The sequence below is a fragment of the Carassius carassius genome, chromosome 24, assembly GCF_963082965.1.
Source record: "Carassius carassius chromosome 24, fCarCar2.1, whole genome shotgun sequence".
NCBI classification, from domain to species: domain Eukaryota; kingdom Metazoa; phylum Chordata; class Actinopteri; order Cypriniformes; family Cyprinidae; genus Carassius; species Carassius carassius.
Window position 1 is genome coordinate 9,070,706 of NC_081778.1, and position 24,832 is coordinate 9,095,537.

A 24,832-nucleotide genomic window follows, 5' to 3' on the forward strand; every position below is an offset into this window, starting at 1 on the left:
CTAAGACGCTACGGAAAAAGTCTCTTTTCACGAAATACTGAAGCAAAAAATTATCCTTAATTTTGTATTTTTGTAATGCGCATTTGCAGCAGTACACAGCCATAGGCGAGACGGCTCGCTCGCTCATTGGCTGTTCTGCAGCAACTGCACAGCCTATCGAGCGCAGGCTGATGCAACACCAGACCATGAAGGGCTTCGCGCCCTTCATGCCACTTCCCGCCGAAACGGGTGTGGCCCAACCTATAAAAGGAGCTCGAAAAGGCTGACTCACCTGATTTTTCATCTCTTCAGTGAAGCTCACGCATCGCTGGATCACGAAGGAAGCAAGCGCCGTCTGATAGGCATCTCAGCGGGACGAGCCACTTCTGAAGCTGCTGAAGAGAGCCCCATATAGCGAGGGAGACCGGTACGTCATCTGTGTCTCCTGCCTGGGTGAAGATCATGCAGCGCTCGCGCTCGCTGACGGCGGATGCCCTCACTGCGTGCTGTTGCCATGGTGACTCTGAGGACTCGCTTGGCCTTTTTCTCTGAGCCTGCATTCTCCACTGCGCTGAGGCGCCGTAAAAGCACCGCTTCCAGCGGATTCCGGAACCTACTTCAGCTCAACCGAGCTCGCCAGTTCGCCCTGCTTCACCGGCCTCCCCTGCATCGCTTCCCGATGGGCAGCGCCCGCTGTTTGCCGCCGCGTCGTCCGAGGAAGTCAATCTCAGGGCCGCGTCGGGGGAGGAGGACATGCCCTCTCTGATAGCTTCGGGCAGTGAGGGCTGGGCAAGCTCCGAGGATCTCGCGCCCTCTGCTCAGAAGCCCAGCAAACGAGCTGACATCGAGAAGGAGCCGAAGCGAGTGCTCACGCTGGCCGCGACGAGTCTCGGCCTCAAATGGTCTGCACCAGCGCCCCCCTCTCGTTCCCGGCTGGATGGTAGTTTCCTTTCAGATGAGCGTACTTCTCAAAGCCCGCCTCATTTCTTCCTGAGCTTCACGAAGAGGTGGCAAAGGCTTGGAACGCTCCATATTCAGCGCGAACTCGTTCGTCTGTCTCACTAGCATTCTCCACACTGGATGATGCTAAAAACAGGAACTACCAGTCACTTCCGCCGGTGGAACCCTCCCTCTGCTGGACGGCGGACGAAAGCGGTGTTGCCATCTAAAGCCTGCTGCATGACGTCACCTCTGCCCGCGCGAATCTTTTCTGCTGCTGAGCAGGCTGCGTCTGCACTACACACGATGGCTGCTTCATCAAAGCGCCGGTGTACGAGTTCCGCTGTGGCCGAGCTCTCACCCAAGCGCGCCGCTGTTTCAGTTCCAGGAATTGTGACTGTCTCAGCGTTTTCTGCAACGCGCAAGCCTGCACAGTTGCCCGCTTGCCTGCACAAAAAAAAAAAAAAGCCGTTATCACAACAGCTTCAGCAACGCAGCTCGAGACCCCCGTTCTCGCTCTACCGGCCGTCGCCCCGCGCCGCAGGGACCGCGGCAGAGGATTACAGTGAGGCCGGGAGCCCCGAAGCCATCCTAAGAAAGCGCCGGTGTACGAGTCGCCGCGGCCGAACTCTCACCTAAGCGCGCCGCTATTTCAGTTCCAGGGATTGTGACAGTTTCAGCGTCTTTTGCAATGCGCAAGCCTGTACGGTTGCCCGCTTGCCTGCACACAAAAACCGTTATCACGGCTACCCAGATATTTCCTGAAAAGGTGTAATTTCTGGTGTCCCGGCCACAGCCTATGGTGCTATAAATGTAGTGACGATGCCCACTGCTCAGTGCCCATCTCCACATATAAAAACAGCCCTTCGCACAGGGCTCGCGCCCATAAAAGCGACTCAAGTCGATCGCGCGCACTGCATAGTAAACGTGCCCACTCCTCAGTGCCCACAATCACTATGTCACATGCGTCATGGGATTTCTGTAAAAACTAAACCCGTGCACTTTCGTCCGGCCACGGCCGATGGTGCTATAAATGTAGTGACGATGCCCACTCCTCAGTGCCCATCTCCACATATAAGCACAGCCCTGCACACAGGGCTCGCGCACATAAGATCGACTCAGGTCGGTCGCGCGCGCCACATAGTAAACGTGCCCACTCCTCAGTGCCCACATACACTATGTCACACACGGCGTGGGGTTTCTGTAAAAACGAAGCCCATGCACGTGCGCTCTACCCAGGCAGACAGCGAGTCGAAAGTGGTAAATGTGCACACTTGCAGCCCACAGTTACTCGCAGACATCACGAGTCCCACGGGACCCGCTCAGCCCTCCCCCAATCGGTTAAGCACCGGGACGGGGTCGAGGAGTGGCGACCTGCCCGCTGTGATCAGCGCGCTCCCCGCCTCAAATGCCACAGGCGTAACGCCCATGGTGCAGCGCACCCAAGCGCTGCCGTTGCCCAGTCAACAGAGCGCGCTTCGCATCCAGCCCTTAGCCATTCATGCAGATGCATGGTCAGCGCTTCCAAGGGTTTCGGATTGGGTGCTAGGCATTATAAAGAGAGGCTACTTGCTACAGTTTTTTCGACGCCCTCTGCGCTTTTTAGCGCGCGTCGAAACTACGGTCAAAAGAGAAGTAGCACACATACTTCAGGCCGAAATATCAAAACTGTTGAGCAAAGGGACTGTAGAGCCTGTGTCTCGAGCTCAAAGTGAGGGGGGGCTGTACAGCAGATACTTTCTGGTGCCCAAGAAAGACGGGGGTCTCAGGGACGCTTCCACTTCGGGATGGGGAGCGCTGCTCGAGGGCAGAGCGTCCTTTGGCCTGTGGTCAGAACGGGAAAAGCTCCATCATATCAACTGTCTGGAAATGCTGGCAGTGGAGAACGCGCTGACGCGCTTTTGTCCCCGAATCAAGGGCCGCCACTCGGACAGCATGTCTGTGGTGTCCTACATAAATCGCCAGGGCAGTCTCGGGTCCCGAAAACCTGTACAGGCTGGCGGAACGCCTCCTGGTTTGGGCTCAGCGAAACTTGCGCTCGCTGAGGGCAGTTCATGTGCCTGGGCTACAGAATCTGAGTCCAGACAGGCTGTCCAGAGACAATGTTCCCACGGGCGAATGGTCTCTACACCCGCAAACAGTCCGGCTGTTGTGGGAGAGATTTGGCAGGGCGGAGGTGGACCTCGTTGCGTCCCACGAAAACGCTCGCTGCCCCACGTTCTTTTCCAAGAACGAAAGCGCGCTGTCACGGAGATGGCCGTGCTGCCCGTTTTATGCTTTCCCTCCCGTCTCCCTCCTTCCGCAGGTGATAGAACGGGTGAGAGAAACGAGATGTTCAATACTGCTTGTAGCACCTTTTTGGAAGAACCAACCGTGGCTCCAAGATTTGATGCAGTTAGCAGACGTCGCCCCGTGGCCAGTGCCGTTGAGGAGGGACCTCCTCTCGCAGGCCAGGGGTTCGATTTGGCACCCTCAACCAGAGTTGTGGTCCCTCCATGTGTGGGCGCTCAATGGTTAACCGCTGATCTCGCAGTGGGAGTGCTAAATACCATCACTCAGGCTAGAGCTCCGTCGACACGATGGCTGTATCCCTCAAAGTGGTCGGTGTTCTCCAGCTGGTGCACAGCTCGGGCATGTTCACCCCTTAGTTGTGAGGTGACGGAGGTTCTCTCCTTCCTACAGGAGCTGTTGGATAAGGGCAGAGCCTCATCCACGCTCAAAGTTTATGTGGTGGCCATCGCAGCGTTTTCTGAAACAGCGCTCGGTCATCTGCGGATGCTGCTAGATATGGGACGGAGGGCTTCCCCCCTTCCTGTCCTGGACTCTCTGTGAGTCCCTCGGGTGACTGTGCACTGTAAATCCTGGGCGTTGCTTCAGGTTTATTGGTGTGTGATCCCTGCGTGCACGGCGTTTTACATGGGGTTCCCGTAGCGTCTTAGCTAAGACGCAGTACGAGAGAGCTCTCGTAAGAGAACGTACTCGGTTACTGACGTAACCTCGGTTCTCTCTAGAAGAGACAACGAGTACTGCGTTCTCTGCCGTGCGTACGATTCACTCTGGTTCGCTTCGGCGATGAAATAAATCAGGTGAGTCAGCCTTTTCGAGCTCCTTTTATAGGTTGGGCCACACCCGTTTCGGCGGGAAGTGGCATGAAGGGCGCGAAGCGCCCTTATTGGTCTGATGTTGCATCAGCCTGCGCTCGATAGGCTGTGCAGTTGCCGCAGAACAGCCAATGAGTGAGCGAGCTGTCTCGCCTATGGCTGTGTACTGCTGCAAATGCGCTTTACAAAAATACATAATTAAGGATAATTTTTTGCTTCAGTATTTCGTGAAAAGAGACTTTTTCCGTAGCGTCTTAGCTAAGACGCAGTACTCGTTCGCACTTCTAGAGAGAACCGAGGTTACGTCAGTAACCGAGTACGTTTTATGTTGATTTGTAAATGGTATTTTTATTAATACACTAGATTAAGTCATCTTGTTCAGATAGCAGATGAAACCATTCACATTTTGTTTGTTTGGCCGTTTTTGTTTTAAGACTTCTGTAAGTTCATGCTAATCCTTGCAAGGGAAAGAGAGCAGGGTGAGCACATCCTATTCATTTAAGAAAAATTATTAAACATTTGCCCGAACTTTTTTATTATTTTGACAAAACACAACACAACAACATTAAAGAATGTTATCAGTTCCTATGGCCATCTTCTTTGATTCAAATAAAGCAACATCTCTGGTGTACGTAAGCATCTACAATGTGTGTATGTGCTAAACATCTTTGTTTCTCCACTACTGCCAGATTTGTTAGATGGGCTACTCTTGTAATACAAACACATTTGAGAACTACGATGTTCTCGCTTTTGTAATGGTTATAGAAAAATTCAAACATAACTTTTGCATACGGATTATCTGTGAGCAAAACTGACTAAAACAAATCACTGAATTATTAAATGCAAAAGTGTGTACGGCATTTGGCAAAACAGGATTTTAGCTGTAATGAGCACATAAGACAAAAATTGTCAATGTGTGACTTGTAAATATATATAATTTTATTTTATTTATTTATTTATTTTTACCAGAGATAGTTGACTGATCTGTTTACATGTTGTTTTGCAGTTTTCTGATGAAGAGTTTTCTCTGACTGTGGTCAAACATACAGTGCCTGTTCATAGGAATTTTTACAGCATAACTACAGCATAAAAATATTGCCCCTACATCTAGAGCTCTTGTTCATATAGCTGATGACCATGTTCACATTTTTATTTGTCATACACGTTTGTTTCAACATTTCCGCTTGACATTAAAGAGTAGGCCTATGTGTACTCCCCTTCGGTCATAAGCATTAGCATCTACTGTGTGCTGAGATTTTTCTGCTTTGTCCACTTTTGGCAGATTTGCTAGAGGGACTATGTCACCTTGTTGTAATGTGATTACGTTTAAGATCCATAAGATTGCACTAAACGCCCTTGAATAGGTTATAGACATACTCTTTTATACAGGAAATATGTTTCCACAACAGAAATGTGTATCAGAATAACAAATACCTAATAGTGAAATCCTCTCTTCTAAACTATTGTGAAAACTTTTAATGTTGATCTGGCCCACCAGCCATATATCTTTTTCATTGTTTTTTAGATAAAGACTATTCTCAGAGTTTGGTCAAACAGGCAAAAACATGAACAAAATAAGAGTACAAGATGATTGTCAAGAGAGTGTTTAAACTGAGATTGTGATGCACTTTAGAGCTTTTTCTGGTCTACCTGTGTCACAAAGACACATAATAGCCACTACCTCAACTTGAAAATGAGTCCTGCCATTTTCTGTTCTGACTCTTACACTTAATACAAACCCATCTATTACACTTAAAGTTAGACATTGAAAGTCTAAGGATGCCACAGGAACTATTTCCTTTGTCTTTTTCTCTAAACATCACACTGGTAAATAAACCAGAGATGACATGTAGAAAGAATTCATTGAAAGGGGCATGTTTTAGTCCATTTTAGATGATCTGCACCAACACGTTTTAGGTATTCATCAGACCAAAAGGTTTGATTCAGGAAACACATACGACTGGAACTGCGTGTTGTCATGACTGTCTTTATAATTGATCTACTTTTACTTTTAAAACAACACAGTGTGAAATTACGGCCTTCGACAGCACGGGCCCCTGAAATGTTGTAGTATATCTTTATTGTTTTCACAAACTATCTAAACATTTATCTAGCTTAAAATATTAGTTATTATGCGTTTACAAAGTTGTCATGTCCGACGTTTACATTTTTAAGAACATCTGATATAGTTTATCGTTTTTTTACATTTTATAACATATATTTCACCAAACCTTGAGGCCTGAAAAAATAGGCTTAGCATCAGTCCACATTTCAGCTGTTAGCCAGAAAATGCAAGTGAGCCGAGATTTCATTACTGAGATAATCTACGATGTGAAACTAGCTCACAGTTACATTAGAGTTTTGGGGTCTAGTTTATGTTGAATAGTGTTTGTTACTGTTCCACATGTTTAACTCCGCATTACTCCATTGTGAAGACATGCACTGTCTAAAGCATTTTTCACTGTAGTAGTCCAACTCTGAAACCAGACCAAACAAAAATTAGCTTGAGTCTTAGTTGTAGCAGAATTAAAATGTTTTCTTTTTATCTTTTTACACGCGCTCTCTGCTAGCTTCGGGCAGTGAGGGCTGGGCGAGCTCCGAGGATCTCGCGCCTTCTGCTCAGAAGCCCAGCAGACGAGCTGACATCGAGAAGGAGCCGGGGCGAATGCTCGCGTTGCTGCGACGAGTCTCGGCCGCAAGTTGTTTGCACCAGCGCCCCCCCTCTCGTTCCCGGCTGGATGGTATTTCCCTTTCGGATGAGCGTACTTCTCAAAGCCCGCCTCATTTCTTCCTGAGCTTCACGAAGAGGTGGTGAAGTCTTGGAACGCTCCATATTCAGCGCAAACTCGTTCGTCTGTCTCACTAGCATTCTCCACACTGATGATGCTAAAAAACAGGAACTACCAGTCACTTCCGCCGGTGGAACAGGCGATAGCGACGCACCTTTGTCTGCCCTCTGCTGGACGGCGGCAAAAGCGGTGTTGCCATCTAAAGCCTGCTGTGTGACGCTGCGGCTGCACTACTCACGTTGGCTGCTTCATCGAAGCGCAGGTGTACGAGTCCCGCTGTGGCCGAGCTCTCACCCAAGGGCGCCGCTGTTTCAGTTCCAGGAATTGTGACTGTCTCAGCGTTTTCTGCAACGCGCAAGCCTGCACAGTTGCTCGCTTGCCTGCACACAAAAGCCGTTATCACAACAGCTTCAGCAACGCAGCTCGAGACCCCCGTTCTCGCTCTACCGGCCGTCGCCCCGCGCTGCGGGGACCGCGGCGGAGGATTACGGTGAGGCCGGGAGCCCCGAAGCCATCCTAGGAAAGCCATCTATGCATGCTGCATGACGCTGCGTCTGCACTACACACGATGGCTGCTTCATCGAAGCGCCGGTGTACGAGTTCCGCTGTGGCCGGGCTCTCACCTAAGCGCGCCGCTGTTTCAGTTCCAGAGATTGTGACTGTTTCAGCGTCTTTTGCAATGCGCAAGCCTGTACGGTTGCCCGCTTGCCTGCACACAAAGACCGTTATCACGGCTACCCAGATATTTCCCGAAAAAGGTGTCATTTCTGGTGTCCCGGCCACGGCCGATGGTGCTATAAATGTAGTGACGATGCCCACTGCTCAGTGCCCATCTCCACATATAAGCACAGCCCTTCACACAGGGCTTGCGCCCATAAAAGCATAGTAGACGTGCCCACTCCTCAGTGCCCACAATCACTATGTCACACGCATCATGTGGTTTCTGTAAAAACGAAACCTGTGCACGTTCGTCCGGCCACGGCCGATGGTGCTATAAATGTAGTGACGATGCCCACTCCTCAGTGCCCATCTCCACATGTAAGCACAGCCCTGTCACATACGGCGCGTGGCTTCTGTAAAAACGAGGCCCGTGCACGTACGCTCTGCACAGGCAGACAGCGAGTTGAAAGTGGTAAATGTGCACATATGCAGCCCACAGTTACTCGCAGACATATCGAGTCCCACGGGGCCTGCTCAGCCTTCCCCCAGTCGGTTAAGCGCCGGGAAGGGGTCGAGGAGGAGCGATCTGCCCGCTGTGATCAGCACGCTCCCCGCCTCAAATGCGCAGCACACCCGAGCGCCACCGTTGCCCAGTCAACAGAGCGCGCTTCGCATCCAGCCCTTAGCCATTCATGCAGATGCATGGTCAGCGTTTCCAGGGGTTTTGGATTGGATGCTAGGCATTATAAAGAGAGGCTACTCGCTACAGTTTTTTTTTTCAAAGCCCTCCGCGCTTTTCAGCGCGCGTCGAAACTACGGTCAAAACAGAAGTAGCACACATACTTCGGGCCGAAATATCAAAACTGTTGAGCAAAGGGGCTGTAGAGCCTGTGTCTCAAGCTCAAAGCGAAGGGGGGGCTGTACAGCAGATACTTTCTGGTGCCCAAGAGAGACGGGGGTCTCAGGCCCATACTGGATCTAAGACAGCTGAAGAAGGCATTGATGAAACGCAGTTTTCAGTATTTTCAAATACAGATAGCGTCAAACCACAGGCGATATTTGAGATTCGCCTTCGAGGGCCAGGCATACCAGTTTACAGTCCTCTGTGGCTCCTCGTACATTTACGAGGTGCATGGATGCAGCGCTCGCTCCTCTCAGACTCAGAGACATGCGAGTGCTGGATTATTTGGACGACTGGCTGGTTCTGGCCCGATCACGAGCGGAGCTCGTGGACCACAGGGCCGTTTTACTCGATCACATCGAAAAGCTCGGCCTCAGTGTCAATTGGGCGAATAGTTCGCTGAACCCCAGTCAGACGATTCTGTTTCTGGGTATAGTTCTGAACTCGTGTTCCATGACGGCGCGGCTGTCACCACAGCGCGTGATGGGCATTCAGCGCGCAGCGAGTTCTTTCCGCTGCGGCGCGACCGTGTCGCTCAAACACTGTCAGAGGATGCTGGGCCTCATGGCCTCAGCATCTCCGGCTCTGCAGCTGGGCATGCTCCGCATGCGCCCCCTGCAGATCTGGCTGAAGACACGGGTGCCGCGCAGAGCGTGGGCGTCTGGCCGGCGGCATCTCAAGGTCAATCAGAGCTGTGTCACAGCTCTGGCACCTTGGACAGCGAACGGCTGGTACCGATCAGGTGTAAGCCTGGGGACCTCCCCGAATGTGAAGATGGTGTCGACGGACGCCTCCACTTCGGGATGGGGAGCGCTGCTCGAGGGCAGACCGTCCTTTGGCCTATGGTCAGAACGGGAAAAGCTCGATCATATCAACTGTCTAGAAATGCTGGCAGTGTAGAACGCGCTGATGCGCTTTTGTCCCCAAATCAAGGATCACCACGTCCTAGTCCGTTCGGACAACATGTCTGTGGTGTCCTACATAAATCGCCAGGGCGGTCTCGGGTCCTGAAACCCGTACAGGCTAGCGGAACGCCTCCTGGTTTGGGCTCAGCGCAACGTGCGTTCGCTGAGGGCAGTGCATGTGCCTGGGCTACAGAATCTGGGTCCAGACAGGCTGTCCAGAGGCAATGTTCCTACGGGCGAATGGTCTCTACACCCGCAAACAGTCCGGCTGTTGTGGGAGAGATTTGGCAGGGCGGAGGTGGACCTCTTCGCGTCCCACGAAAACGCTCACTGCCCTGCGTTCTTTTCCAAGAACGAAAGCGCGCTGTCACGGGAATGGCCGTGCTGCCCGTTTTATGCTTTCCCTCCCGTCTCCCTCCTTCCGCAGGTGATGGAACGGGTGAGAGAAACGAGATGTTCAATACTGCTTGTAGCACCTCTTTGGATGAACCAACCATGGTTCCCAGATTTGATGCAGTTAGCAGATATCGCCCCGTGGCCGGTACCGTTGAGGAGGGACCTCCTCTCGCAGGCCAGGGGCTTGATTTGGCACCCTCAACCGGAGTTGTGGTCCCTCCATGTGTGGGCGCTCAACGGTTACCCGCTGATCTCGCAGTGGGAGTGCTAAATACCATCACTCAGGCTAGAGCTCCGTCGACACGACGTCTGTATGCCTCGAAGTGGTCGGTGTTCTCCAGCTGGTGCACAGCTCGAGGTTATTCACCCCTTAGTTGTGAGGTGACGGAGGTCCTCTCCTTCCTACAGGAGCTGTTGGATAAGGGCAGAGCCCCATCCACGCTCAAAGTTTATGTGGCGGCCATCGCGGCGTTTTCTGAAACGGCGCTCGGTCAGTTAATAGGAAGGAATGATTTAGTCATCCGGTTCCTCAGAGGAGCTAGAAGGGTGAATCCTCACAGACCTCCGTCAGTCCCTATATGGGACCTCGCGGCGGTTTTGGAGGCCTTGAAGGGTCCCCCTTTTGAGCCTATCCAATCGGTTAGCCTTCAGCATCTGTCGTTCAAGACAGTATTCTTGTTGGCTCTCGCTTCGGTGAAGCGTGTGGGTGATTTGCACGCACTCTCGGTGAGCCAGTCGTGCTTGGAGTTTGGGCCCAATGACTCAAGGGTCATACTCAAACCTAGGCACGGTTATGTGCCGAAATCCCTCAACACACCGTTTCGGGCTCAGGTTATTGCCCTGTCTGCCCTGCCGGTGTCAGGAGAGGATAGAGACTCGAGTCTTCTTTGCCCTGTCAGGGTTTTAAGAGCCTTTCGGCAGACGGAGCAGCTGTTTGTCTCGTTCGGTGGACGTTCCAAGGGAATGGCTGTTTCGAGATAGACTCTATCCAGATGGATAGTTGACGCCATAGCGTTAGCTTATGCTTCCAGGGGCCTTCAGTGCCCGTTGGGCGTCAGAGCACACTCCACAAGAGGCGTCGCCTCGTCGTGGCGTGGTCTACTGGGATCTCCTTGCAGGATATATGTATGGCGGCAGGTTGGGCCTCGCCGCCTACATTTATCAGGTTCTATAACCTGGAGGTTCCCGCCTTGCAAGCAAGGCTGCTGTCGGTATAGTCGAATCAGGGCCCTGAGGGGAATTCTGAGTTCACGAGCGCTATGCGCTGCCGACTGTTATATGGGCAGTATTGCGTAAGACCCGCATTGCCACATTGGTCAGGCCTTGCCACATTGGTCAGGCCTTGCCTCGGCTGTGTGATGTCATATTGCCGTATCTACGGATGCTGCTAGATATAGGACAGAGGGCTTTCCCCCTTTCTGTCCTGGACTCTCTGTGAGTCCCTCAGGTGACTGTGCACTGTAAGTCCTGGGCGTTGCTTCAGGTTTATTGGTGTGATCCCTGCGCGCATGGCGTTTTACATTGGGTTCCCGTAGCGTCTTATGCTAAGACGCAGTACGAGAGAGCTCTCGTAAGAGAACGTAATCGGTTACTAAACGTAACCTCGGTTCTCTCTAGAAGAGCGACCGAGTACTGCGTTCTCTGCCGTGCGTACGATTCACTCTGGTTCGCTTCGGCGATGAAATAAATCAGGTGAGTCAGCCTTTTCGAGCTCCTTTTATAGGTTGGGCCACACCCGTTTCGGCGGGAAGTGGCAAGAAGGGCGCGAAGCGGTGGTCGACGGAGCTACTGCAACATCTTGTCGATCAAAGCATTATCTACGTGGACTGACAGAATCAGCTTCAACAATCAAATTTGTCTGAAACTGATGCACTCTCTAATTTTTCAAATAATAAGGCTTCGACGGATCTGAACCATGAACCAGAAATTAAAACTGAAATTGCACAAGGCCCTGGATCGTCATGGATTAATACAGTCAGTCCAGATTCTGGGAAATGGTGACAACATTCTATATTGTTTAGGGTACAAAGTTTATCTCTTGAATTAAATTCTGAAAAGGATGTCTGACACAGCGCAAAAGCAGATGGAGTGCAACTGGAGTTCTGGCGCCGCTACGGAGGATCAGCTGAAGTGCGACTGCACCCCGGGGGAAGCGTGTCATGTAACAGACTACATAGACACTATGTTTAAACAGCATTACAGAGAACAAATGATCAAACTGATGCATGCGGTCATAGAGCAGGCGTGCAATCCAAATCATGATTGTACCGGGGATACCAAGTGTGTAAAAAATCTTAAGAATGAAATGAATGTTGTAAGAAGCCTGAAAAATAACCCATGGCCTGATTTGACTAGTATGTTTATTACCAGTAAAGAATCAGTCTGTGTAACGACTAGAAAAATTCTGGATGTGATGTCTGAATGTGACGATGAGATGGACATTAACTAGGTTCTCTGTCTGTGTACATGTGTAACAGATTTATGTACATTGTTGGTTTCAAAAAATTATGGTTCCATGACATGTGAGATTGTTCAAACTTACGTCAACTACATACTAGAACAAAACATGCTGGCCTGTAGAGATTTTCTTTTCTGGCTAGACCACCTGTAATGTCATTACTACTGTTTGTTAATAATGTCAATTTGACCATTTTCTTCACTACTTCAATGTATGAATGTATATTCAAAAATGTATTGTTGAAATAAAATGTTGAATCACATTTTAATCTTTTGTGGTTTATAAAACAATGGGTCTGAGCTCATGAAAAATGTGTTAATTATATTTAAAAGAAGCAGTCTCGATTCAGAGTGTAACAGGGATATTTCAAGAAAAAATATTTTTAAAGATCCTTGTGACGCATTCTATATTCACACACACATATTACCCAAAACTGTGTTAAATACTTAATTTAATCGAGCAAATTTAAAGAATACTGACGTATATAAACACGGTAAAGCAGAGAACACAAAGAGCTCGCCAACTTTACAGCAGTAATGTTTGCAAAAGAAAAAACAAAAAAACAGACACTCACACAAAAAACTTTTTACAATCACACAGGACAATACAATATGAATTGTGATGCTAAAAATGAAACCGTGGTTCAGAACAATACGAACAAATCATGGAAAGATTAAAAGAAAACATTTTAATTCTGCTACAACTAAGGCTCAAGCTAATTTTTGTTTGGTCTGGTTTCAGAGTTGGACTACTACAGTGAAAAACGCTTTAGACAGTACATTTCTTCACAATGGAGTAATGCGGTGTTAAACATGTGGAACAGTCACAAATACTATTCAACATAGACTAGAACCCAAAACTGTAATGTAACTGTGCGCTAGTTTCACATTATCTAGATTATCTCAGTAATGAAATCTCGGCTCACTTGCATTTTCTGGCTTACAGCTGAAATGTGGACTGATGCTAAACCCTATTTTTCAGGCCTCAAGGTTTGGTGAAATGTATGTTAGAAAAAAAAAAAACCGATAAACTATATCAGATGTTCTTAAAAATGTAAACGTCGGACATGACAACTTTGTAAACACGTAATAACTAATATTTTAAGATAGATAAATGTTTAGATATTTTGTGAAAACAATAAAGATATACTACAACATTTCAGGGGCCTATGCTGTCGAAGGCCGTAATTTCACACCGTGTTGTTTTAAAAGTAAAAGTAGATCAATTATAAAGACAGTCATGACAACACACAGTTCCAGTCGTATGTGTTTCCCGAATCAAACCTTTTAGTCTGATGAATACCTAAAAACATCTAAAACATGTGTTTGTGCAGACCATCTAAAATGGACTAAAACATGCCCCTTTCAATGAATTCTTTCTACATGTCATCTCTGATTTATTTACCAGTGTGATGTTTAGATAAGCAGACAAAGGAAATAGTTCCTGTGGCATCCTTGACTTTTAATGTCTAACTGTAGTGTAAAAGATGGGTTTGTATTAAGTGTAACAGTCAGAACAGAAGATGGCAGGACTCATTTTCAAGTTGAGGTAGTGGCTATTATGTGTCTTTGTGACACAGGTAGACCAGAAAAAGCTCTAAAGTGCATCACAATCTCAGTTTAAACACTCTCTTGACAATCATTTAATCATCTTGTATTCTATTTTGTTCATGTTTTTGCCTGTTTGACCAAACTCTGAGAATAGTCTTTATCTAAAAAACAATGAAAAAGATACACGGCTGGTGGGCCAGATCAACATTAAAAGTTTTCACTATAGTTTAGAATAGAGGATTTCACTATTAGGTATTTGTTATTCTGATACACATTTCCTGTATAAAAGAGTATGTCTATAACCTATTCAAGGGCGTTTAGTGCAATCTTATGGATCTTAAACGTAATCACATTACAACAAGGTGACATAGTCCCTCTAGCAAATCCACCATAAGTGGACAAAGCAGAAAAATCTCAGCACACGGTAGATGCTAATGCTTATGACCGAAGGGGAGTACACATAGACCTACTCTTTAATGTCAAGCGGAAATGTTGAAACAAACGAGTACGACAAATAAAAATGTGAACATGGTCATCAGCTATATGAACAAGATATCTAGATGTAGGGGCAATATTTTTATATTGTAGTTATGCTGTAAAAATTCCTATGAACAGGCACTGTATGTTTGACCACAGTCAGAGAAAAATGTTTTTTGTTCTAGGTAAGATCATTTACACAAGGTGTTATAGGCCTGGGTAAATAATTAGAAAATAGTATTCTGTCGAATGAGAAAAGTTCAGTCATGCATTTAAGATGTAGAAATGATGTGTTTGTCAAACACATCCAAAGAGTTTTCTACTCGTGTGAAAAAAGCACTTGTGTGCATAAATGATATAAAGAAACAATACTGGTCATCAGGTTATTTTTTAAGACAATAGACAGTGTGCCTTGCTTTAGTGACACAAAATGTGTACGTACTAGGTTACTAAACGTAACCTCGGTTCTCTCTAGAAGAGCGAACGAGTACTGCGTCTTAGCTAAGACGCTACGGGAAAAGTCTCTGTTCACGAAATACTGAAGCAAAAAATTATCCTTAATTTTGTATTTTTGTAAAGCGCATTTGCAGCAGTACACAGCCATAGGCGAGACGGCTCGTCCGCTTATTGGCTTGTTCTGCGGCAACTGCACAGCCTATCGAGCGCAGGCTGATGCAACATCAGACCCTTCTTGCCACTTCCCGCCGAAACGGCTGTGGCCCAACCTATAAAAGGAGCTCGAAAAGGCTGACTCACCTGATTTATTTCATCGCTGAAGCGAACCAGAGTGAATTGTGCGCACGGCAGAGAACGCAGTACTCGTTCGCTCTTCTAGAGAGAACCGAGGTTACGTTTAGTAACCGAGTACGTTCTCTTACGAGAGCTCTCTCGTACTGCGTCTTAGCTAAGACGCTACTGGAACCCAATGTAAAACGCCGTGCGCGCAGGGATCACACACACCAATAAACCTGAAGCAACGCCTAGGATTTACAGTGCACCGTCACCTGAGGGACTCACAGAGAGTCCAGGACAGAAAAGGGGGAAAGCCCTCCGTCCCATATCTAGCAGCATCCGTAGATGCGGCAATATGACATCACACAGCCGAGGCAAGGCCTGACCAATGTGGCAATGCAGGTCTTACGCAATACTGCCCATTTAACAGTCGGCAGCGCATAGCGCTCATGAACTCAGAATTCCCTCAGGGCCCTGATTCGACTATACCGACAGCAGCCTTGCTTGCAAGGCGGGAACCTCCAGGTTATAGAACCTGATAAATGTAGACGGCGAGGCCCAACCTGCCGCCATACATATATCCTGCAAGGAGATCCCAGTAGACTACGCCCATGACGAGGCGACGCCTCTTGTGGAGTGTGCTCTGACGCCCAACGGGCACTGCAGGCCCCTGGAAGCGTAAGCTAACGCTATGGCGTCAACTATCCATCTGGATATTTCGGCAGCTGTTCCGTCTGCCGAAAGGCAGCAGAGCGAGACACATAAGCTCTAAAAACCCTGACAGGGCAAAGAAGACTCGAGTCTCTATCCTCTCCTGACACCGGCAGGGCAGACAAGGCAATAACCTGAGCCCGAAACGGCGTGTTGAGGGATTTCGGCACATAACCGTGCCTAGGTTTGAGTATGACCCTTGAGTCATTAGGCCCAAACTCCAAGCACGACTGGCTCACCGAGAGCGCGTGCAGATCACCCACACGCTTCACTGAAGCGAGAGCCAACAAGAATACTGTCTTGAACGACAGATGCTGAAGGCTAACTGATTGGATAGGCTCAAAAGGGGGACCCTTCATGGCCTCCAAAACCGCCGCAAGGTCCCACATAGGGACTGACGGAGGTCTGGGAGGATTCAGCCTCCTAGCTCCTCTGAGGAACCGGATGACCAAATCATTCCTTCCTATTGACTGACCGAGCGCTGTTTCAGAAAATGCTGCGATGGCCGCCACATAAACTTTGAGCGTGGATGGGGCTCTGCCCTTATCCAACAGCTCCTGCAGGAAGGAGAGAACCTCCGTCACCTCACAACTAAGGGGTGAACATCCTCGAGCTGTGCACCAGCTGGAGAACACCGACCACTTCGAGGCATACAGACGTCGTGTCGACGGAGCTCTAGCCTGAGTGATGGTATTTAGCACTCCCACTGCGAGATCAGCGGGTAACCGTTGAGCGCCCACACAGGGAGGGACCACAACTCTGGTTGAGGGTGCCAAATCGAGCCCCTGGCCTGCGAGAGGAGGTCCCTCCTCAACGGTACCGGCCACGGGGCGACATCTGCTAATTGCATCAAATCTGGGAACCATGGTTGGTTCTTCCAAAGAGGTGCTACAAGCAGTATTGAACATCTCGTTTCTCTCACCCGTTCTATCACCTGCGGAAGGAGGGAGACGGGAGGGAAAGCATAAAGCGGGCAGCACGGCCATTCCCGTGACAGCGCGCTTTCGTTCTTGGAAAAGAACGCGGGGCAGTGAGCGTTTACGTGGGACGCGAAGAGGTCCACCTCCGCCCTGCCAAATCTCTCCCACAACAGCCGGACTGTTTGCGGGTGTAGAGACCATTCGCCCGTAGGAACATTGCCTCTGGACAGCCTGTCTGGGCCCAGATTCTGTAGCCCAGGCACATGCACTGCCCTCAGCGAACGCACGTTGTGCTGAGCCCAAACCAGGAGGCGTTCCGCTAGCCTGTACAGGTTTCGGGACCCGAGACCGCCCTGGCGATTTATGTAGGACACCACAGAAATGTTGTCCGAACGGACTAAGACGTGGTGATCCTTGATATGGGGACAAAAGCGCATCAGCGCGTTCTCCACTGCCAGCATTTCCAGACAGTTGATATGATGGAGCTTTTCCTGTTCTGACCATAGGCCAAAGGACGGTCTGCCCTTGAGCAGCGCTCCCCATCCCGAAGTGGAGGCGTCCGTCGACACCATCTTCACATTCGGGGAAGTCCCGAATCGGTACCAGCCAACCTGATCGGTACCAGCCGTTCACTGTCCAAGGTGCCAGAGCCGTGACACAGCTCTGATTGACCTTGAAATGCAGCCGGCCAGACGCCCACGCTCTGCGCGGCACCCATGCCTTCAGCCAGAACTGCAGGGGGCGCATGCGGAGCAGGCCCAGCTGCAGAGCCGGAGATGCTGAGGCCATGAGGCCCAGCATCCTCTGACAGTGGGAAGTCGTGGCCTAATGGTTAGAGAGTCGGACTCCCAATCGAAAGGTTGTGAGTTCGAGTCCCGGGCCGGCAGGAATTGTGGGTGGGGGGAGTGCATGTACAGTTCTCTCTCCACCTTCAATACCACGACTTAGGTGCCCTTGAGCAAGGCATCGAACCCTCAACTGCTCCCCGGGCGCCGCAGCATAAATGGCTGCCCACTGCTCCGGGTGTGTGTTCACAGTGTGTGTGTGTGTGCACTTCGGATGGGTTAAATGCAGAGCACAAATTCTGAGTATGGCTCACCATACTTGGCTGAATGTCACTTCACTCACTCACTCAGTGTTTGAGCGACACGGTCGCGCCGCAGCGGAAAGAACTCGCTGCGCGTTGAATGCCCATCACGCGCTGTGGTGACAGCTGCGCCGTCATGGAACACGAGTTCAGAACTATACCCAGAAACAGAATCGTCTGACTGGGGTTCAGCGAACTCTTCGCCCAATTGACACTGAGGCCGAGCTTCTCGAGGTGATCGAGCAAAACGGCCCTGTGGTCCGAGAGCTCCGCTCATGATCGGGCCAGAACCAGCCAGTCGTCCAAATAATTCAGCACTCACATGCCTCTGAGTCTGAGAGGAGCGAACGCTGCATCCATGCATCTCGTAAACGTACAAAGAGCCACGGACAAGCTGAACGGCAGGACTGTAAACTGGTATGCCTGGCCCTCGAAAGCGAATCTCAAATATCGCCTGTGGTTTGACGCTATCTGTATTTGAAAATACGCGTCCTTCAGATCTATTGACATGAACCAGTCCCCTCTGCGAATCTGCGCGAGGAGCTTCCTGGTCGTAAGCATTTTGAAACTGCGTTTCATCAATGCCTTGTTCGGCTGTCTTAGATCCAGTATGGGCCTGAGACCCCCGTCTCTCTTGGGCACCAGAAAGTATCTGCTGTACAGCCCTCCCTCGCTTTGAGCTTGAGACACAGGCTCTATAGCCCCTTTGCTCAACAGTTTTGATATTTCGGCCCGAAGTATGTGTGCTACTTCTGTTTTGACCGTAGTTTCGACACGCGCTGAAAAGCGCAGAGGGCGTTGAGAAAACTGTAGCGAGTAGCCTCTCTTTATAATGCCTAGCACCCAAACCGAAACCCCTGGAAGCGCTGACCATGCATCTGCATGAATGGCTAAGGGCTGGATGCGAAGCGCGCTCTGTTGACCGGGCAACGGCGGCGCTCGGGTGTGCTGCGCATTTGAGGCGGGGAGCGCGCTGATCACAGCGGGCAGATCGCTCCTCCTCGACCCTGTCTCGGTGCTTAACCGACTGGGGGAAGGCTGAGCAGGTCCCGTGGGACTCGATATGTTTGCGAATAACTGTGGGCTGCATATGTGCACATTTACCACTTTCAACTCGCTGTCTGCTTGTGCAGAGCGCACATGCACGGGCCTCGGTTTCACAGAAGCCGCGCGCCGTATGTGACATAGTGTATGTGTGCACTGGGGAGTGGGCACGTTTACTATGCGGCGCGCTCGACCGATCTGTGTCGATCTTATGTGCGCAAACCCTGTGTGCAGGGCTGTGCTTACATGTGGAGATGGGCACTGAGGAGTGGGCATCGACACCGCATTTATAGCACCATCGGCCGTGGCCGGACGAGCGTGCACGGGTTTCGTTTTTACAGAAACCACATGACGCGTGTGACATAGTAATTGTGGGCACTGAGGGGTGGGCACGCTTACTATGCGGCGCGCTCGACCGATCTGTGTCGATCTCATGTGCGCGAGCCCTGTGTGCAGGGCTGTGCTTACATGTGGAGATGGGCACTGAGGAGTGGGCATCGTCACCGCATTTATAGCACCATCGGCCGTGGCCGGACGAGCGTGCATGGGTTTCGTTTTTAGAGAAACCACATGACGCGTGTGACATAGTAATTGTGGGCACTGAGGGGTGGGCACGTTTACTATGCATTGTGCGCGATCGACTTGAGTCGCTTTTATGGGCGCAGGCCCTGTGTGCAGGGCTGTGCTTACATGTGCCGATGGGCACAGAGGAGTGGGCATCATCCTTACATTTATAGCACCATCGGCCGTGGCCGGAACACCAGAAAACACACTCTTTTCGTGAAACATCTGGGTAGCCGTGATAACGGCTTTTGTGTGCAGGCAAGCGGGCACTCGTGCAGGCTTGCGCATTGCAGAAGACACTGAGGCAGTCACAACTCTTGGAACTGCAACAGCGGCGCGCTTGGGTGAGAGCTCGGCCGCAGCGGAACTCGAACACCGGCGCTTTCCCAGCAGTGCTAGGATGCTTTCGGGGCTTCTGGCTTCACCGCAATCCTCTGCCGCGGCTCCCGCGGCGCGGGGCGACGGCTTGAAGAGCGAGAACGGGGTCCCGAGCTGCGTTGCTGACGCTGTCGCGATGACGCAGTTGGAGGCGGTGGGCGTGGCTGAGAGCTCTGTGGGGCCGGCCTAGAGCGGCTAGCTGCAGAACCGGAGCGCTTCGGCAAGAAGTGCTTGAATGCCAGCGAAGCTTTCTGGGCCTCGGCGAATCTCTCCACAAACTCGTTGACAGTTGATCCGAAGAGGCCAGCAGGAGTCAGCGGCGCGTCGAGGAACGCAGCGCGCTCAGATTCCTTGATGTCAGAAAGCGTCAGCCACAAATGCCTCTCAGCCACCGTAGCGGAAGCCATAACCCGTCCCATGGCCTGTGCAGCGGACTTAGTAGCGCGGAGGGAGAGATCCGAAGCACTCCTCAGATCCGCGAGACAGATCGCTTCAGGTCCCATCTCATCCAGCTTGCGGAGGAGATCGCCCTGGAAAATCTGCAGCGTGGCCATGGTGTGTAGCGCAGACGCAGCCTGCCCAGCAGAAGAGAAGATCCGTGCGAGCAGCGATGACGTCATGCGGCAGGCTTTGGATGGCAACGCCGCCTTAGTCCGCCGTCCAGCAGAGGGCGGGCAAAGGTGCGCTGCTATAGCCTGTTCCACCGGCGGAAGTGACAGGTAGCCTCTGTTTTTAGCACCGTCCAGTGCGGAGAATGCTGGCGAAACAGATGAACGGATTCTCGCCGAAAATGGAGCGTTCCAAGCTTTCGCCACTTTTTTCGCCACTTTCGCCACAGGGCGAAGCTCAGGAAGAAAGGGGGCGTGCTTTGAGCTTGAAGAAGAACGCTCATCCGGGAGATAGCTACCATCCAGCCGGGAACGTGAAGGGGGCGCTGGTGCAGACCACTCGAGGCCGAGCACTCGCATCAGCTCTTTATCGATATCCCTCCGTCTGCTGGGCCTCTGAGCAGAGGGCGCGAGATCCACGGAGCTCGCCCAACCCTCACTGCCCGAAGCAAGCCGAGAGCACGTGTCCTCTTCCTCCGACAGCGGACGCTGAACATCGGGAAGCGATGCAGGGGAGGCCTGCGAGGCGGAGGGAACCGGCGAGCTCGGCCGAGCTGGAGGCGGTTCCGGTAGGCGCTGCGAGCTGCTTCACCATAGGCAGTAGCTCGCAATGAGGGCAGCCGCCGTCAGCGAGCGCGAGGGCTGCATGGTCCTCACCCAGACAGGAGACGCAGATGACGTGACGGTCTCCTTCGCTGAGCGGGGCTCTGCACGAGCCGCACGAGGGCATCTTTAAAAAGACGCAGCTCTTTTTGTGAGTGTGCGTCGCAGGGCAAACACACACAGGACGTATAAGGATACAAGGATATAAAGGATATAGGCGCCGGACAGCGCAGCAGGAACGGCAGTGGAAGGCGGCGAGGCAAGCAGCTTCAGAATGGCTTGTCCCGCTGATATGCTTCTCAGACGGCGCTTGCTTCCTCCGTGATCCAGCGATGCGTGAGCTTCGCTGAAGAGATGAAAAATCAGGTGAGTCAGCCTTTTCGAGCTCCTTTTATAGGTTGGGCCACACCCGTTTCGGCGGGAAGTGGCAAGAAGGGCGCGAAGCGCCCTTATTGGTCTGATGTTGCATCAGCCTGCGCTCGATAGGCTGTGCAGTTGCCGCAGAACAAGCCAATAAGCGGACGAGCCGTCTCGCCTATGGCTGTGTACTGCTGCAAATGCGCTTTACAAAAATACAAAATTAAGGATAATTTTTTGCTTCAGTATTTCGTGAAAAGAGACTTTTCCCGTAGCATCTTAGCTAAGACGCAGTACGAGAGAGCTCTCTTAAGAGAACTCTTTTAAACATGTTTAAAATGGTAGGTTTAATTATTTTACTGAGTTTAAGTAAAATGTATATTTGTTTATTTACAGTACACATACTATCGACAGGTTAGATTATTAAATGAAAAAATTTCTTACATAAAGTAAAAACAACAAATACGATTTTGCTCATAATTTAAATTTAGTTTACTCAGTTTTACTGTGTGTTTGTGTGGTTCAGGTATACCCCATGTTATGAGGGAAAATGATGGCAATATCCAAAATCCTTGGGGATTGTTTTTGTCCCCGTGAGGAAACAAGTTTATAAATCATACAGAATGAAGTGTTTTTGAAAATCTTAAAATGAACGAAATTTTCTGTAAGGGGTAGGTTTATGTGTAAGGTTGGTGTATGGTGATGCATAATAACTGTCTATAATACAAATAACAAATAATACAATTTGTACAGTATAAAAAAACATTACGTCTACGGGATGTCCCATAGAACATGGAAACCCAATGTGTGTGTGTGTGTGTGTGTTTTAAAGTTGGTTTTAAATTGAACGTGAGATTTCAACTCCTTTTACACATCACATATTATGGATAGTATTTTCTTGACATTAATGAATGCCTGTTTGATTTTATTAATTTCAGATAACATTAAATTATTTATCTCTTCATTGGCTTGGTTAGTTGCTGATTTAAAAAATTCTCTCTCTCTCTCTCTCTCTCTCTCTCTTTGACTTGTCATAGAAGTCATAAAACCTAGTGTCCTACATAAAAGACAACATTGATGTTTCTAAAATGTTAAGTTGGTACTTCCTTTTTTCCTGTTGCATTTCCTAAAATGAAAATAAAATTCTCACCTGGAAAGACTCCAGACATCCTCCTCCTTTTCAAAGGTGGATGTAGACCAGTCATAGCCACACTGTTGGTGTCTAGGTATCAACATATACCATATACCATATAGATCAAACAAACATTGATCCTGTCAAGGCGTCAATACACTCACTTTTACTCAGCCATTTTTTTCCAGGAAGAACCCAAACACCTCCTGACTGGAAGTGGGTAACAGGTCAGGAAGGAACTCCACAGAAACCCCAACAGCTCTGGTTACAGATACCACCAGCATATATCCAGTAATAAATGCAACACAACTCAAATCTGAGACCTGTTTGATCTTTTGATTTACACACACCTCTGTCATGTCAATCAAGGGTGACAGGACCCAGTGACATGGCAACCGCTTTGACAGACAGGCCATATAGTCATAAATCAATCCAAACTGACCATGTACACTTTTGACTACCTGTCAGTCTACGCTGATTGCACGTACATAAATCAGGCCATAAATCAGGGTCATAAATCATCAAGATTTGAGACAAAGGATATGATAATACTACTGACCATTATAGTAAATAACCTAAAGCAAACATTAATTTATATGTACATAAACAAAACATATAAACACAACATGATATACACTCTTATACCATGTGATGTATATAAAACATATAATACAGAGTGATATATATAATAACAAATAATATGTATATAAAATATTAATAATAATAACAATAATAATAATAATAATAGAATAAACCAGTTTAAAAATGCACTTTAAATAAATGATTCAAATTCTAATCTCACTTTTGTTCCACTTTTTTAGTTCAGTACAGCATTTTTTGTTAAATTGAACAATTAATCATTGAAAAAGCTGAATAAATAAGCTTTCCATTGATGTCTGGTTTATTAGGATATTATATTTGGCCGAGATACAAATATTTGAAAATCTGTAATCTGAGGGTAAAAAAAAAAAAAAAATTGAAATACTGAGAAAATCGCCTTTGATTTTGTTCAAATTTTTGCGATGCATATTACTAATAAAAAATTATGTTTTGATATATTTACGGTAGGAAACTTACAAAATATCTTAATGGAACATGATCTTTACTTAATATCCTAATGATTTTTGGCATAAAAGAAAAATCGATAATTTTGACCCATACAAATGTTTTTTTTGCTATTGCTAAAAACATACCCCAGCCAGTTAAGACTTTTTTTTAAGACTTTTTGTTTTGTGGTCCAGGGTCACATATTTAGATAGCATATATAGTTATATTATGATAGCATTTCAATGAAATTCAAGTTATGTTAATAGATACCTGAAACATAATAAGCCTGTCACTGGCATCCTGGGGAGCCAATCCAACCACCATGGGACCATCCTGACGATTTGAAATGTGCAAAACCAGAGAAACACATATTGTTAAAATTAACCATGGTTTTATTTCTTCAAAGAATAACTTAAATTTTTGTGTGGTTTGATTTCTAGCAATTTTATATTACAGAACACCCAAAAACTATAAATGCAGGAAAACAATTGTGTTTGGGCTTGAAACTGTGATTTCCTGAAGGAACATCTCAAAGTGATAGAAATTGATGGATTCTGACCTTGTCATAGTAATGGTAGAAGAGTTGGCAGTCTTCCACAAAGATCTCAACGTTTCTGATGAGTTCTCCCCTGAAGTTTGGTTGAAGGGATACCAGCTCATTCTGAACCTCTGTGCTACGAGAAAGCAGTTTCTTCCACATGTAACGAAGTGTGTCCACTTTGTCTGCTTCCTCTTTGGCAATCAACAATCCATATTTTTGTAGCATGCTGTACGATTCCTGCAGGTCAAAACCAGAGAAAGAGACATTGCCATTATTCCAGAGGACAATATATAAGTTGTGTTGTGTCTCTATTTACTGTAAAGTACATTCTTAATGGTATAGTTCACACAAAAATTTATATCACTTTAGTTTAAGGGCTAATACTTCAAAGTTTCTTAAATAAAATAAAGACCCTGTATGCTTTATTTTTCTTGATTGTTTTCTTTTTTGTGTACCTCAATTGGACCAACTTGAAAGTCTATGGAGATTTGGTGTTCTCTGATCTCTTTGAGCGTTGCCATGGCGATGCGAATATCATCCAAGTCCTTAATTTGCCTGTTGAGTTTCTTGCTTGCCTCATCTATAAAAGTGAAGATCTGTTCCATCTCAATGCGGTACTTCCTGTTGCAGTGGTGACCAAAATCCACCATCCAACTCTTTGTCTCAGCAGTAAGAGCCAATTTTAGATCCGCTGTAGGTAAATTCAGCAACACACAAAGATTAAAGAGCTCTGTTTGTACTTTAATAAAACATAATAATAATAATCAACTGAAATAATCAATTCTTTCCTTCAAAAATTAATGAATATAAATAAAATAAATGTTTTTATTTAAAAAAAGTAAAAATTTAATATGCATATATAATAATCTAGAAACAAGAGTAGTAAATTAAGCATGATCATACCATTGACGCAGTCATTATTTGTGCAATTTAAATAAACCTCTTATCTGCAT

At 48.3% G+C, this 24,832-nt stretch overlaps 1 protein-coding gene across 1 annotated transcript in view; it reads right to left on the bottom strand.

Annotated features, from left to right (window-relative positions):
* dnah5 (dynein, axonemal, heavy chain 5) overlaps positions 1–24,832 on the bottom strand; it is a 215,682-nt gene that overhangs the window by 157,262 nt on the left and 33,588 nt on the right. Inside the window, exons 24-26 of the mRNA XM_059507404.1 lie at positions 24,335–24,570; positions 23,898–24,116; positions 23,609–23,671 (exon numbers count right to left, since the gene is read on the bottom strand). Of these exons, the coding sequence (XP_059363387.1) occupies positions 23,609–23,671; positions 23,898–24,116; positions 24,335–24,570 (518 nt within the window). The remainder of the gene's footprint in view (positions 1–23,608; positions 23,672–23,897; positions 24,117–24,334; positions 24,571–24,832) is intronic.